Source organism: Aythya marila, assembly GCF_965140915.1.
Source record: "Aythya marila genome assembly, chromosome: 7".
In the NCBI taxonomy this organism is placed as follows: domain Eukaryota; kingdom Metazoa; phylum Chordata; class Aves; order Anseriformes; family Anatidae; genus Aythya; species Aythya marila.
This window is the reverse complement of record NC_139048.1, coordinates 16,910,680-16,925,953: the sequence shown is the minus strand read 5'-3', so window position 1 is coordinate 16,925,953 and position 15,274 is coordinate 16,910,680. Positions and strand designations below refer to the sequence as shown.

Below are 15,274 nucleotides of genomic sequence, written 5' to 3'. Positions count from 1 at the left end.
TATTATATTTTATTCATTTTGATATTATATGTATTTTTAGTGTTAATCAGAATTGTGGACCAAATTCCAAGTGGTTAAACGTAAATTGCAAACATTTTTTCAATGGTCATCTATCCATTAATGGGTTAGAAAATACGTATTTTACTACGGGGATTACAAGACATAATACTGATGGTAATACACATTTCTGTCTGTTCAGGTTGCCATTTCCGTAGTTTTTGTGTAGTTCTAAATAGCTGTTAAGTGATTGCAAATACGGATGTGACATACATTCTGAAAAATTCTAGGGGCACCATTAGCCAATACTTTGTCAGTTCAGGAAGGCAAAAGTAAAGAGTCAACATCTTAAAACATTATTATTTTTTTGCAACATATACAAATACAAGTTTATTCTTCAAGTAAGCAGAGAGAAAATAGGTGGAAAGTCACTTTTAAAACTGTTAATTTTACATAGTTTCCAGGCAATCTAAAGACTGGCACATAGTGATGCTGCATTGTTAGAATACTTTGATAGGCTCTTAGAGGAAGATGAGTGTACAACCAATTAGTAAATGATTCTGAAATATTCTATATGAGTATCAAAGCAAAATCTATTCACTGCTATTTATTTCTGTGTTTAATTTGCTAACTCTGACAAATGTATATTGTAGTTACAAAATATTTATCACAGACAGGAAAAAAAACACTCCACCATTGTTACATTTAGCTGGCTACCCTAAAAGTAAACTGAGTTTTATAGTGGAGTAGTAACAGCCAGTGATTAAAAAACAAATGTTACCTGAAGCTTAGTAGCATTCAAAGAGCTAGAGCAGAATGGGCAGTTCAGTTTCAGAAGCTGCAAATTCAACATTTCACTGAAATGTAAACCTACCAGCAAGTTCTTTTTTAAAGACAAACCATTAATTTAAGAGAATGTGTTCTTGACATATTTAGGCATGTCCATGTTAAAGTAAGTCTTTATTCTTGAAAGCATGTGATTTGCAGAAGCAGACCGCTTTGAAAAGATGCCCATTGAGATCTTTAATCTAGTAATATTCAATAGCATCAATAAAAAATAAAAATATGACTAGGTTTTGAAAATTAAAATAGCATTTCGGATTCTTCTAACTGTTAAACTTGAACATACAAATAGGAAGCCCTTCAGACCTCCTGGAATGCCCTGGTTCCTGAAAATTGAGTAGTATTGCAGTGAGGTCAGGGTCCTGGACTTCTGTCCTATCTAGTCATAGCACTGCAGGCAGCACTGATTAGCAAGGAAAGTAAAAGACGCTGGTAGAAAAGTAACAGTGGTTTTAAAATAGTATCAAAGAAAATACTTCTGTATGGCCAAAATGCAACAGAGTGAGATTTCCACCTGTAAACTGTTCACTGTTGGTCCTGCTACCACTCAGAGGCTGCTTCTGTCTGGAAGGTGTTGATTATTTACATTCCTTGCTTTCAGACTTAATCCTGGAAGCTGCTTCCTGTATATAGTTTGTAATGTGAAAATAAATGTATTTTCCTAATTGATGTCCACATCCAGCCAAAAGCACAGAAAGGGACAAAGTTATTTTGTCAGCCTTGTCAGAGGAATGTGTGGACAAATATTCCTGTAGGAAGAAACTCATCTGTGACTAAGTAGAATAAAGTTTCCTGTTAGAATTAATAACTCAGCATATTAAATCTATTTAACTGGACTTTCTTAAAAGTTAACAAAAACGCAAACCTATTTAATGCTTCAAGTTTTCATTTCAACATTTTTCATTAGTAGGATATTTGGAACCAGCACAAATGGAAGGATACTCTTCATTTCCAACTGCACCAAAAATGAACCACATTTCAACAGCAAAAAAAAAACAAAACAAGAAAACAACAAAAACAACAACTAACACACAATTCACTCTTGTGCTTACCAAGCTTTCTGTAACTTGAGATTGTGATATGTATACATTATTTTTCACTGGAAAATACATGTAATATACTGGAACAGTTTAGTTAGCCTTACAAAGTTATAGATGCCTATATGCTGGTTAAGACTTTTCATAATAGAAAGCCAAATATTTTATTCTGTTTCACTGTGACAAACAGCAGCAAAAGCAGCTTTAGACCTCGACTGATGAGTAACTTACATTAATAAAATTCTCCCACAACTAGAGAATTACTGTATTAGCAGACATGGTATATAAAAGTGCTGTTTTTAAATTGCCACTAGACTTTAGGCTAGTGTTTACAATTGTGACATGGCTACTGTTACCCCTTAATTTCCTAAGTGTTGTTTTTGTTTGTTTGTTTGTTTGTTTTTAAATCTATGTGACAGAAAAGCAATAGTGGCTGATGACGTGGCTGTAACAACTTCCAATGTTGGAGCAAGCATGTATTCCAAAGTACTGTGAAAGTAAAAGTGACGGTAAGAATTTTATTTTCAATGTTGCGGAATATTTAAAAAAAAAAAAAAAAAAAAAAAAGAACAAAAAACGCCAATCAGGTAAGGACAAACTCTATAGGAAAGTATTATTTCTAAAATAATAGAAAAAAAAAGTGGTGCATTACTGCTACTGTGTCAAAATAATAGAATGAAATTAACATTAAAAAAAACCTGTTGCACTGGTTGAGTTGTGCAGTAGGTTATTTCCCAGTCATTTCAGAGTATTTCAAAGCAAACTAGGCTTATAAAACTAGGGATAATTTGTACCTAACTTCTAACATATTTTTACGCAGTATCATTCTTTCATCATGTGTGTACCAGGGGAGTGGGCAGGGGGAGAGTACAACTTACTCTTCTGGGGCTGTTTCTGTTGTTAAAATGGACAATACCTGAGTGGAGAGGCTGAGCCAGGAGCTGTTTGGGTTTTTGAATTGGATAACGATTGCTGAAATGCAATTTGCTGGTTGGCTACATCAGTACTGAGCATGAGCAGTAGGAAGTGTGTGGCCTCTGGGAGGATGTGCTACAGGGAAATTTGACCAAGTCTGTGGCTGTTTTTCTTGAAAGTTGGGAATGACCTCCAGGGGGCACTTGTTGCTTTGGTAATGGCTAATTTGCAGGAATTCTCTGTTGCGTATAGTCAGACTCAAAAGAATCTGATGAGAGAATGTAGGTTCTGCCTGCTCGTTTGATAGTCAGTTAATGACTTCGCTTTCTTTTGGTTTGTTTTCTAATTATGGGGGGTGGAGATTGTTGTCTCAGGTATACTATCTGTAACTTCTTTCCCTTCCATCCTTGTACTGTCAAAAGTGAACATTATTTTAGTTGTACTGTAGTTTTATCCTTTGCCTGATGCAGCTTCTCCCTGAGGAGCAGCATTTTTTTTTGTGCTTGAGTGCTAAAGTTGGTGTGCAAGCTCTGATTGCATGAACTAGTCTCTCTATGCATGGCTTTGTTAATTTAGTCACACCAAGTAACTCAACGTGGTTCAGGGGTTGCTGTAGGGAGACAAAACGTGCAGAGCAATTTATTCAACACAGATAAACTTCATATGGGAAATCAAAGAGATGGGTGATTTCAGCAGTTGTTACATTTGTGCCCCTTTAATTTAGCATGGATTATTTTAACTAATTAGGCACATTAATAACTCCCATGGAGAAAAAAAAAATGACAACCATAACTAACTTAAATATCAAAACTTGATTTCAGCAAACATTAAACTTTATAGCAGTGGTTCTATGTAAACAAAAATGGCAGGAGTTACAGTGAAAGAGGCTATACTCTCTGGATTTAACAGGCAAGTAAAAAACAACTAGACATTTCCTGACTGTACGGAAAAATGTATTTTGAATTCATAATTTTGAAGTGTTAATTACATTTTTCAGTATATTGTTTGAGTTTGGTCAGTTTGGGGTATTAAAATTCTTGTGCTGAAAAGAAACAAGCATGACAGTTCAAACATTTTTTTCCTCTAAAGACAGAGAGAGGTGAAATTCTGCAGTTTCTAAAAAGGTAGTATATGATAAATATATTACACAATGACACATACTTTGGAACATGATAATAAATATTCTTTCTTTAAACACAAGCCTGGAAAACTAGAATTTATAAGAAGAAAACATTGTTCCTTGTCAAAGTATCACTACCAGGTAGGTGCATTTAGCTACTGTACATTACTTTGTAGATAAACCATAAATAACTTTAGCATTTTGTGTATATTCACCAAAGTTAAACTGATAAGCCAAGGAAGTTACAGCATATTTAAATCTCTTTACAATCACTAAACACAGTGTTTAACAGGAATCTTTATGTAAAAGTGCATTATTTTAATATAATACACACAAAAGAACACTCTGGTTCTCTGCCTTCAGTTTCCCTGAAGGCAACTAACTAAAATAATATTTTGTTTAAAAGTGGGGGGAGAGGGTAATGACATGTTAGTTTACAACATACAGTCCAAGAAAAGTTCTCTGTCTATAAAGAATCTGCAGATGTGATAAAGAATCTGCAGATGTGAAGATACAGGGGAAGAGGGGAATCTTCCCATAGCTGACAGGCAGCTTTCCAATCTAGCATCTCATTTAGCATTCCCAAATTCTGGATGTTAATCCAGCAGCACTGCCTGGATTAAGCATCTAAAGCACAGGCCAAACAATTGCTGACCTGTTCAGACCACAGCAGATTCCGTCAAGGGCACTGCAGAAGGATTCAGTGTTGTTGTAAATTCCAGTTTTCAGAAAAATGAAAGAACAAATGCTGAAGAAGAGGGAATGTGATTGCGATTTATCCACAATCTACTTTGCTTTTCTTGAATTCAGTTTGTTGTGATGATTTAGGGTCTCCTTAGTCACCTAGAAAGAAGACAGCAAACGTGTCCATTCATAGCTGAAGTATTTTGCAAATGAACATATTATTTGAATTTTGTTAGTATGATGATTTAGCAATAGCATGACAGTCCATGTCAAAAAATGTTTCAATAGCTAAGTGTAAGCAAGTGAAAAAGAAATACAATCTCCTTAAATTTACTTTATGTGAGATGGGTTTGATTATCGACACTGAACAGATTTATTCTTCATTTACAATGAGCTGTAGCTTCTCTGGTGATAGCTCAATGCTGTAGTAGCACTATCCAAATATCTGGTTAGTGTAAATGAGTGGGCAAGTTAGATGTACTGCCTTTATATAAACGGTACAGTCTTATGTTATGTTGTGCCTTTCAATGGTTATTTAAATCAAGTAAGAAGAAATTGAAGAGCTACAGAAAGGACAGTAAAAATGTTCAAACATTTCTGGCAAAAATTTTGCAGACAGAGTGACATTACCACTATAAACCTGTTTTAGCTAAAAAGGAGATCATGAATCTGACAGATTTTATTATATGCATGTAATGTAACAAGTAACAACCAAACCTCTACTGGATACTTTTGTTTACTTTGGCCAGCAGCAAAAGAATAACAGGACAGTGATAATTAAGCACAGGTAGTTGATTAAAATACATACTGTAAAATCAATCAATATGCAACATTCTAGTTTTGTTTTATAAATGGGCAAAGAAGGTGAGTGAAACTCCAGTCTTCACACCATTCTGATTCACTGTATCTAATGCCCTAGTAAATAACTGGAGATTTTTGTGCCTGTGCACACCAATGAGTAAGGTTTTTAGGGTTCTGTCAGTCTCCCTTGTGCCTTTCTGTGGTTTAACCAAGTGCAACTTTGAAAAAAATATTCTGTAATTTATGTACTAAATTGATTCTAACTCTGAGCAATTATATCTCATACCTGAACAGACAGACCATGCTGTAGGCACTGGTGGTTACTGTTCCATAACGTCACTGAAGGTCAAACTGCATGCAGACCGTTCGTCCTTATTCTGGGGACTGTCTGGCAGGACTTGCAGAGGTGGTGATATAAATCCCCGATACTGCTTGCTTGACTTGGTTAACTTCTTGAGTTCACTGGTAAAGGAAATGCCTTTTCTTTTGTCATCTCGTGCTGCCTGTTAAAAAAAAAAAAAAAAAAAAAAAAGCAAACAGATGACAGAAATAGTTTAGTAGGCTGTTAGCTATGAAAAACAGAATTTAACACGAAAACTTACAACATTTTTCTAAGCTGGCATCCCTTTTGAAATTCAGTGAGGCTGTGCCAATGACATTGTTCTGATTGTTCTGACTAGATTAATTGAAAATTATGTATTGTCAAAGACTAAGAATATGTTGCAAATTTGGTATAAACTTGTATAAAACCTATGCTTATGACACATTTACTTTAAAGCAGCAATTTCCATGGACAGGTGGCATATGCTGGGAAGGAGACTGCAGTTCCTTCTCCCATTATCAGTCCTTCCATTTTCCAAAGCCCAAGGTAAAGCAACAGGACAACTTTTCCATTGGGCAGGAAAAAAGGGGACTGCATTTTAGTAGCTTTTAAGTTCTGTGCCTTCTGATAGTTCTGTCTGTCTTACTGTGGTGGGAAAGAAAAAAAAAAAAAGAATCATGTTGCTGGGTGTAACTGATACAGTTTAGCAAAGAATGAAGGAGGCAGGGAGAAAACAGGAATCTGCTTTTTTGCTGCAGTCTATTATTCGCTCTGCTGCCTCCACCCAGCCTCATTCCAGTCCTGTAAAGATTTTAGGCATCTCCTGCAAGATTTTGTGTACCTCTTGATATAAATCCTAATTGAATAAATACTGATACAAATGTGAGGTTGGGATACTGAGTCCCTCATACTAGCCAGTCATACAAGAGGTGGCAGTATGGCCCTGAAAGCATAGCAGCAAGAGGCTCTGCTTTGTTAAAAAAAAAAAAACAAAAAACCACAACATACTATATTCAGACTTAAAACAATTGTTAGAGTTTTTTAAAGCAGCACCTCTGAACTCTTTTTTTTTTTTTTTTTTTTGCAGCCATATGTCTTATGGTGATGCAATTAGTTTGAGGGAAAAAAACGAACGACACCCCAAAACCTGCCAACTGTAGAACTGACAAAAGTCTGGAAACAAGCCTCTAGAAACGAAGTAAGTTAAAATCTCATTTAACAAGTCAGTGTCTCCCTCCTATGGAAGTATGTTCCCATTGAGCTGATTGTGTACCATCTATAAAAACTACAGCAAAGTATTTGATTTTTTACCTGAACCTGTTCTTTGAGTTTAAGGATAAATTTTCCTGCTCCCTTCCACTTGCTTTGGGCCTGAAACACACACTCCTGGTCAGAGAGAATTCTCTGAGATGGTTTAGATGTTGAGGACTTTTTGTTTGCTGGCTCTTTTGTCACCTCTTCCAAGAGGACATAATCGCTTGGATTTGGATTGCTCAGAATGCTGTAGGAATATTTTGCTTTACAAAGAGTCTATTTAAAAGCAGAAAGAAAAAGAAGGAAGAGAAAAAGGAGTCATTACTTCAGATGCAGTTTACTAGACAGATTCCTCAGCTAGTGACGAGAACAAAACCCACCTCTTGCATGAAATCAGCCCACACACTACAGAACCCATTAATGAAAGTGGTGTGGTGTTTACCTGCTGTATGACATCCTGAGCTGTGCTAAAGCGGGGAGCTTTGATGACAGTGCGTGGTTGCTCTGGGGAGACATCGTGTACCTGAACAAAGAAACTGTCATCCTCAGAGGTGATGGTTACATCTTCCTTTGCTTCTTGAAAGACATTTCTCTCATTTAAATTCTAAAGGGGAAAAAAAAAAGATCCAAATTCAAGTACTTCAAAGTGTAATTAATAACTGGTGGTCATAAAAAGTTTTCATTCCATGAAAATCAATATTGCTCATAATTAATAGCTGTGTTTCTAAAATCGGTGTCTGAAGTACTGTTCATAGTAGGCAAGTAGTACTTAGGACCACATTATGTAAAAATGAGTTCACTGCTCTCTGCAAAAGAGCTGAAAGGTACAGCTAATGCTTTCAGGTACTAGCATCACAGGCCAAAACCACAGCATAACTTTCATCCATGCTAACATAGATTTTAACCTGTGTTTTCTGAAAGACTGGAGTTCAAGCAGTGACACATTCATGGGTGAATATACTTAAAAAGTGTCGTAGTCAACTGAATTAAGTAAGCTACTATTTGTACAAACAAATGCCTTCTTTGTAATTTTGGTTCTAAACATTAGCAACAAGGGAAAACAAAATACTGACTTGTGTAATAGAATAGTAATTTGTTAAAATGAAGATTTAGCAAAAGTTCTGTTAAAACAAGCAGAGTTGAAAACACTTTATCTTATAAAATTTATCATATAATATAGCTGTGCATATTTTTTTTTACTCTAAAGGATGCCTGAAGACTTTTCATGTAAATACTGTCTCTGTCATTTGTGTATGTAAACTCTGTGTATACAAACATATGTGTACATAAGTCGTCGTGTTCAGACTAAGCAATTACATGACATGCAGAGCTGGCCAAATTAAATACCTCTGAAAACTCAAACATTAAGTCTCCTAGTTTTTGTTTCTCACAAGCCTGGGCACTAGCATATATGTGAGCTGTGGATGTTTTGCCAATGGTTTAAACTAAAGTAATCTCTCCATCTTCCTACTTCAAATTAAAAGAAATCACCTATTTCATTATTTTAGACTATCATTGAAAAACTTAATATCTATTGAGGTTTTCAGAGTTCTTTAATAGTAAAATCCTTTCTAATTTTTCTGAATAAAAAAGTTGCTGACACTTAAACTGATTGGTAAGTGTAGTCTGGAGTTCTGCTATCTATGATCCTACTATTATTCTTCTTTATATTCTATATATAAATATATATTCTATATATAAATATATATTAAATATAATATAATTTAAATATATTATATTTTAAAAATATTATATATCTAAATATAAAAATATTAATAAAATATTTTAATAAATATAAATAAATATTAAAATATTTCATATAAAATATTAATATAACAAAATATAAAAATATAAATATATTTATATATTATACTTAAATATATTATATTTAAATATTATTTTTAAAATATATTTAAAATATAATTAAATATATATAATATATATATATACACATATATATATGTATAAATATATAAATATAATTCTATATAAAAAAATATATATATATTCTTCTTTATATTTTATAATGCCAAAATCTTTATTTACATGAAATTGGAATTATCATCAGTCAAAACAGTAAGCTCATGGTAATGCAGTTTTGAGTCAGTGATTAAACACCATATAGCTGACATTAGAGCTTAGTGCTGCACAGGTACACTTACTTACTGACAGGTGCATGAAGTCCAGTTGTGCTCCCTCAGCATTATGTCTGTTTGTAAGTGGTGTACACAGTATTGACATTACTTGCCAAGTAGTGAAACAAACACCATGCGCTTTTGTTTCCTGGTCCTAACAGCTATTTTTAGCTACCCTTGTAAATAACAATTAATCTAAAACAGACTTACTTCCTCTCGGGTTTTAAAGATAATTCTTCCAACGTATCCTTCTTCTGGGAACCAGCTGTTCAAAAGCTGCACTAGCCCTTCTTCAGAACCAATTACTCTCTGGAATGGAGGTTTTCTGCATTCACTCTTTTCTTTAGATATAAAACTTTTCTCTTCCATCAGAAAATAGTCTGCAGCACATGATTCGGTGCCTTTTGTGGTAGCCAAGAGCTAAGACAGACCGCAATAAACACACAGCAATTAGAATGCTAAATATAAACACTGTATAATCAGTATTTATAAATGAATATGAATAAAGAAGCTTTAAGAATCGGTAACTATTCTGATAATGTAGGCAAGATTTCTGATGTGCTATTTATTATTCAGATATTTTACTCGGGGGTAATGTACTGTTCTCTTTAGACTAGCCAAGCAGTTCAACTCTTCCAGACAAGGCAGTACTATTTAAGCTTACTTCTGTTCTGTTTGGCTGGCCAGACAATTTATTCATAATTCCAGGACAGTACAGTCTTTTCCCACTGCTGGAATAACAATCCCTGTTGAGTTAACTGGTTTTCCTACTCATGAACTTAGCCCTCTAACTTTTACTCTGTATTCCTAAGATGCTCAAGTTCAAAGACATGCACAGAAAAGTTTGCCCTTGTTCTGACAGCCCACTGACTCTGTCAGTCAGAAAGATTATTTTTCTCAGATGCCCAAACATTAAAATACTAATAGGGAATATGTTCTGAGTTCACAAACCGATTGTCTGAAGCCAAGATTTGGAAAAAAAATCACAGATATTCTGAGTTTGCAATGCAATTAATCCCATAGTAATAAATTTCTAAAGCAACTTACTGGGCTGAATGAACTACAACAATTCTTCATGTGAGACATGCAGGAAGATGCATGTTGAGAATTGAATCAGCCTGGCTTCTTGCAATCAGAATGTGCAATTCAGTGGGCAGCTTACCTGCTGAAGAAGCTGTGCAGCTGTGGTCCCCGCACTTATGTTAAAAACAGTGAAAGGCTCTGGGCCTGGAATTCCATGAATTGTCACTTTGTAAGGCACAGAGGCTTTCCTTTCACCTGTGCTAAACAACTGTTCAGACAATATTCAACAGGTTACTGATTGTTTTTACACAGGCATATGATTTTTAGGTTGCATTAAGAGAAACTGTACACAAATTGTAAGGAATTTAACAGAGGAAAGCTATCTAGTTAATAAGTTGTTCTTACGCTACAGATCAATGAATTTAAAGGAAAAAAAGGGGGGACAACATAAAAACAAAACATGCCACCAGGTAAGCTAACAGTAAGGGCTTTCTTAAAAAAAAAAAAATATATATATATATATATGTAACATCTGTATTTGCATACATACACAAGCATTTACATATATGTATATGCATATTTGTACATACAAACATACAGATGTATACACACACGTATAATTATGTATTTATGCAAATACAGATTCCACCCTTTACTGTAACAGATTAGTCTCATTATGCCAAGGGAAACAGCAGTTGGTAGTTTGCATCTTTTTCTTATTTTTTTTAATTTGTCCAGAATGCATTGCTTATGATCCATGCATAAAGGAATCACCTCTGAACCTTACTGCTCAACCACACTCATTCTCCAGCACAGGTGTGGTTTTTGTGCTGTACCTAAATATACCGTAAGCCAGCCTTGGAAAAGCTTCACCCTCCCACAGTTTCAGTGGGATAAACTTACTTCTGCTGAAGCCCAGAAGAACTAGGCATTGAGGAACTTCTGAAAAATGTGCACGTTTAAGGGCTAATACCTTTGAACAGTCTGGTTCTAGAAGTCTTCAGACCACAGCAGTCATTAAGTTAAAAATACATGGCATTTATAAATAATAATAATAATAATAATTACCATGGATGCAGTATTTCCAGAGGGACTTTCTTCCATCCTCCGACTGTTTATGAATAAGCTAGAAATTTCTAATGCCTCATTGTGCAGGTTATGGAGCTGGACATGTCTATAGCCTAAAAAGAAGAAAAAAAAAAACACCACACTTTTGTAAGTACTTTGCCACATATTAGGACAGAAGTCTTGGAAAACTCAGATTTGCTGTATTTAAAGCTAGAATTTGCTATATCTATAGCATTAAAAGCACCGAAAAAATACTGCCTTACCACTCTTGTCTGCAAAACAGCATAACCCAAACGCTTTGAACTGCTGAGTGGTTCATATAGCTGTCTATCCTTATCTTGCTGTAATATTCAATATATTCATACATGAAATAGCTAAATATTGGAATACAAATGAAACAAGGACACAGTCTCACTGGGAAATTTGTTCACCTTTCTTTCACCTCTCCTACTGCCACTGCTGCCAGAAGTGCAATTTACCTCTGCCCTGATGATGACTAGATAAAGGAATTTCTTGGGCAAAAGGAAGTAGTGGAGTAGACACTCTGGTCTTCCCAAGGGAGCACCAAGTCTTGAGCTGAACACAGCCTCACCTCGGGATCAGCACAGGCCCCCCAACAGCATGCGGTCCATCTCAAATCTGGGACTTCTCACAATTCACTGGGTGTCCTCCAGCTCCTAGTGAGTATTAGACCAGCATCACACTGCAAGGGTGAAGTATATTGCCTGATATTTGTTCCCTGAATCCTCCAGAAGGCGGCAACCAGCTGATTAAAAATATCCTTCTGGCAGGATTCAGTCCTGGAATCTGCTGGACCATTTTGGTATAAGGTGTTACTGCAAACTGTGTTACCTCTTTTTAGAGCTTTCAGTGGAATGATTCTTTGAGCCGTTACAGCTGAGCTGTTGTTTTCAACAACTGCAAATCGAAGAAAGACCAAATCTTCAAAGTGAACCCGGAAAAGAAACTGTTCATTCCACATTGGGTTCAGAGTGTTGCGATGAATGGGCTTGGTCCGGAAATGGCAGCTATCCAGAGGCATCCCGAGTATATCGATTTCGATGCACGGACTTCCTGTGCTGTTGCTAGGGCACACATTCTGCCCAGACACGATCTGAAGCCAAGGAGTACACAGAGACACGAATTAGTGGAGTCATTCTTTTCTGTCACAGTTCTGAGCTAAACTTTGCTTTTATCACATCCCTAAGTAGTTTGCTACCACACTGATTTAATTACAGTGCTCCCCTACTTTCATAATTTCCAGGGCAGTAATTTCAGAAGCAGCACTGCTTAAACCTCATATGCCCTTGCTATGGTATCTTTCCTCTGAAAAAAATATACTATATATAATGAGTGTAACCATTCAAGGCATTTGAAAGTTAATCCAGAAAGAATGTCCCAGTAACATAGTCAAAAGGGATCAAATTTTCTTCTCAGTTACTCTGGGGTAATGGCACTGACCTCTGGCTTGCTTTGATATACACAGCAGAAGAATCAGGTTTGCAATTACTGTGGCTGCAAGACTTTTGATTCTCATGAACCTCAATTTTCTGAAATATTTCCTGGAAGGGACTGGCTTCTTGGAATAGCACTTTTTGCCATAAATCCGTAAATGATATATGGGATTATATAACTTCTTTGAAAATATTTTTTTTTAATATTCAGTACAGCTTTTCACAGTGACTTTTTGTGCCGCTTCTCAAGTGTTCACAAATGTGAAACATCCAGGCACAAGTGTACTTTTACACAGTTGCGTAGTCCCACAGAAAATGGATTTTGACAAACATTGTGAAGGAAATAGTGAAAGTAACTATGGATACAAAGCAGCCAATACAACAAAATAAAGGTGACCATTTGCTGCTTCCCCCTTCAATTTCTTTTACATATATTGGCCTTCAGAAGTATATGCAACAATTAAAGGTTCAGTCTTTTCACACAGAAGCATGACTGTAACGTAAGACTGTAGTGAAACACTGCCTATAAAACTACTCAGCTGTATGAAATTCCTTTTTAATGTACTTACTGTTAAAGAATATATAGCTGGCTCCTTATTATCAAGATCTCTTTCTAACGGACAAAACTGCTGGTACATAGAGCAATTTTTATCCCACAAAACAGGAGGTTTCAAAACATATCCACAGCCGCCATTAGCCTCAAACATTGCTGCATTAAGTTGCAGAGGAAGATCTGTGAAAGTAAGGCAGCCAAAACTGACACAGAGCAATGGTACAATAGAAAAACAGTAACAGTGAAGACAACACATTTTAAATATATATAGAGAGATATTTCCAATTTTAGTACTATCAATTCCTGTTTGGTTTTCAGAGAAAGCTGTAGTTTATGTACCCAATCTGTCCAATCCTTAGTTACATAAAACTGTAAGAATAGTTCATTCTCTTCTATCCCTTTCTGATGTCTTTATCCAACTGTAGGACCCACCTAAACCCAATAATCCAAGAAGTATCTAGATATTTGCTATGAACTATATAATGAAAAATCACCATCTGTTTAGCTTTGTAGGCAACTTAACAGATCCGCCTTTGAAAAGGTGTGGGAACACAACATGCGATAGAAAAAAATGTTCTGACCAACATTAAACCAGCATCCAGCACTTCTCACAAATACAGTTACTGAACTGTTACCTTCTTATACTTGAAATTATCAGAACATATATATATAATATATACTTTTTATACTTGAGTTACCTTTTTATATTTGAAATCATCAGAAGGGGACAGTAGCCACTTACATCGGGGGAGGAAAAAAAGCGTTCAGCAATAGAATAAAAATTGCAGTTGTTGCTGGTCCTAACATTTCTGTGGTATCAGGAGATGCTTGCATTAGCATAAAGCTCCTGAATTGCTGCTCTTAAGAATTAGACTGCCATTGTATGAAGCTGCTTGCACTGGGGAACACAGACAGATACCTTGTGGTAACAGGCAAAGGTCAAATGCAGTTTCACACTCCAAGGACCTAATTCATATTTAAAATGTATAAAAAGTTGTGTGTTCCAGTACCCATACCATCTGTTTGGTAGTTAAGAGCCACAAGCTGTACACCGTGGAGCCAGAAGATGAGTGGATGGGGATTGGAGGAGTCGATGCGTGTGGCAGCAGGGTATGTCCTGAGGAGCTGACACGTGGTGTGCTGGATCAGCTTCTGGGAGTACCGCCGGCACAGCCGCTTGGCAGCGTTCTCGTTCAGGGAGGAGATATGATAGCATTTGGGCGTCCTTATGATAGCACTGAGAGAAGCTGGAGAATTGTAAGGAGAGCAAGGGTCTTCCCATGTCTGCCGCATCACATCAAAAGGACCTGGAAAATAAACAACAGCCTCAAGCCACAGCTGCAGATGCAGAGACTCTAAGAATTCAATGTTTTCTAGCGAGCTGTCTGCGTATACTTTGGAAATAGTAGAAAAAGATGATCCTGGAAAATGATACCATTGAGTATAAATGTCACATTCCTTCCTGTACAGTAAGAACAATCCATGAGAGGAAACAATGTTTAAATATCAGAACGATATTGTGATTTAATATTTAGAGCACTAAAGTCTAAACATGGGATTGTAGGGTTGGCCTCTGTAGGATTTGCATCCCTAACTATCACATGCTTACCCAGCTGTAGGGTCTTCTGTGAGACACTGTGCCATTCTCCTCATTTCTACATTTTACATTAGGAAGGGAGGCAAGATTGAAAGCCATCTGGTAAGTCTCCTAACAGGCAGTTTATAGAGTGCCCTAAGAGTTAGGTGACAAGTCCAGCAAAATACTTATGACTTTAAGAATTAGGCAGTAGAGTTCTTCGTTTGCAGGTACTGGTTTCTTGGAGGGAACCTAACCTGTCTGCTGCAGTTAGGCACTTGGGCTGAAAGAAATGCAATGTTCTTTGGGCCAGAAAAATGAACACAAGGAAGGGTACGGCTCTGTAACTTTCCATCTACAGCATTCAAATGAAAGGCAGGCCATCTGGGCTCAATCCCTGCTGCAGGACCTTTTCTATACTTTCCTTTGTGTTTCTTTACATCTGTTCATATGCAGAAGTACAATTCCCAAGTTCACAAATTGGAGTTCACC

At 36.2% G+C, this 15,274-nt stretch overlaps 1 protein-coding gene across 5 annotated transcripts in view; it reads right to left on the bottom strand.

Annotated features, from left to right (window-relative positions):
- Position 1: 1 nt before the first annotated feature.
- The window catches only part of PLCE1 (phospholipase C epsilon 1), a 159,672-nt gene continuing 144,399 nt past the window's right edge, over positions 2–15,274 (bottom strand). For 4 of the 5 annotated variants that reach the window (XM_082764218.1, XM_082764221.1, XM_082764220.1 and 1 more), the window contains 10 exons: positions 14,223–14,513; positions 13,223–13,386; positions 12,052–12,313; positions 11,200–11,312; positions 10,271–10,399; positions 9,319–9,528; positions 7,416–7,577; positions 7,031–7,249; positions 5,684–5,900; positions 2–4,755 (listed from right to left, as the gene is read on the bottom strand). In XM_082764218.1, coding sequence (XP_082620344.1) covers positions 5,718–5,900; positions 7,031–7,249; positions 7,416–7,577; positions 9,319–9,528; positions 10,271–10,399; positions 11,200–11,312; positions 12,052–12,313; positions 13,223–13,386; positions 14,223–14,513 — 1,733 coding nt within the window. In that variant the 3' untranslated portion in view covers positions 2–4,755; positions 5,684–5,717. The remainder of the gene's footprint in view (positions 4,756–5,683; positions 5,901–7,030; positions 7,250–7,415; positions 7,578–9,318; positions 9,529–10,270; positions 10,400–11,199; positions 11,313–12,051; positions 12,314–13,222; positions 13,387–14,222; positions 14,514–15,274) is intronic. The other variant, XM_082764222.1, reaches the window with a different exon arrangement.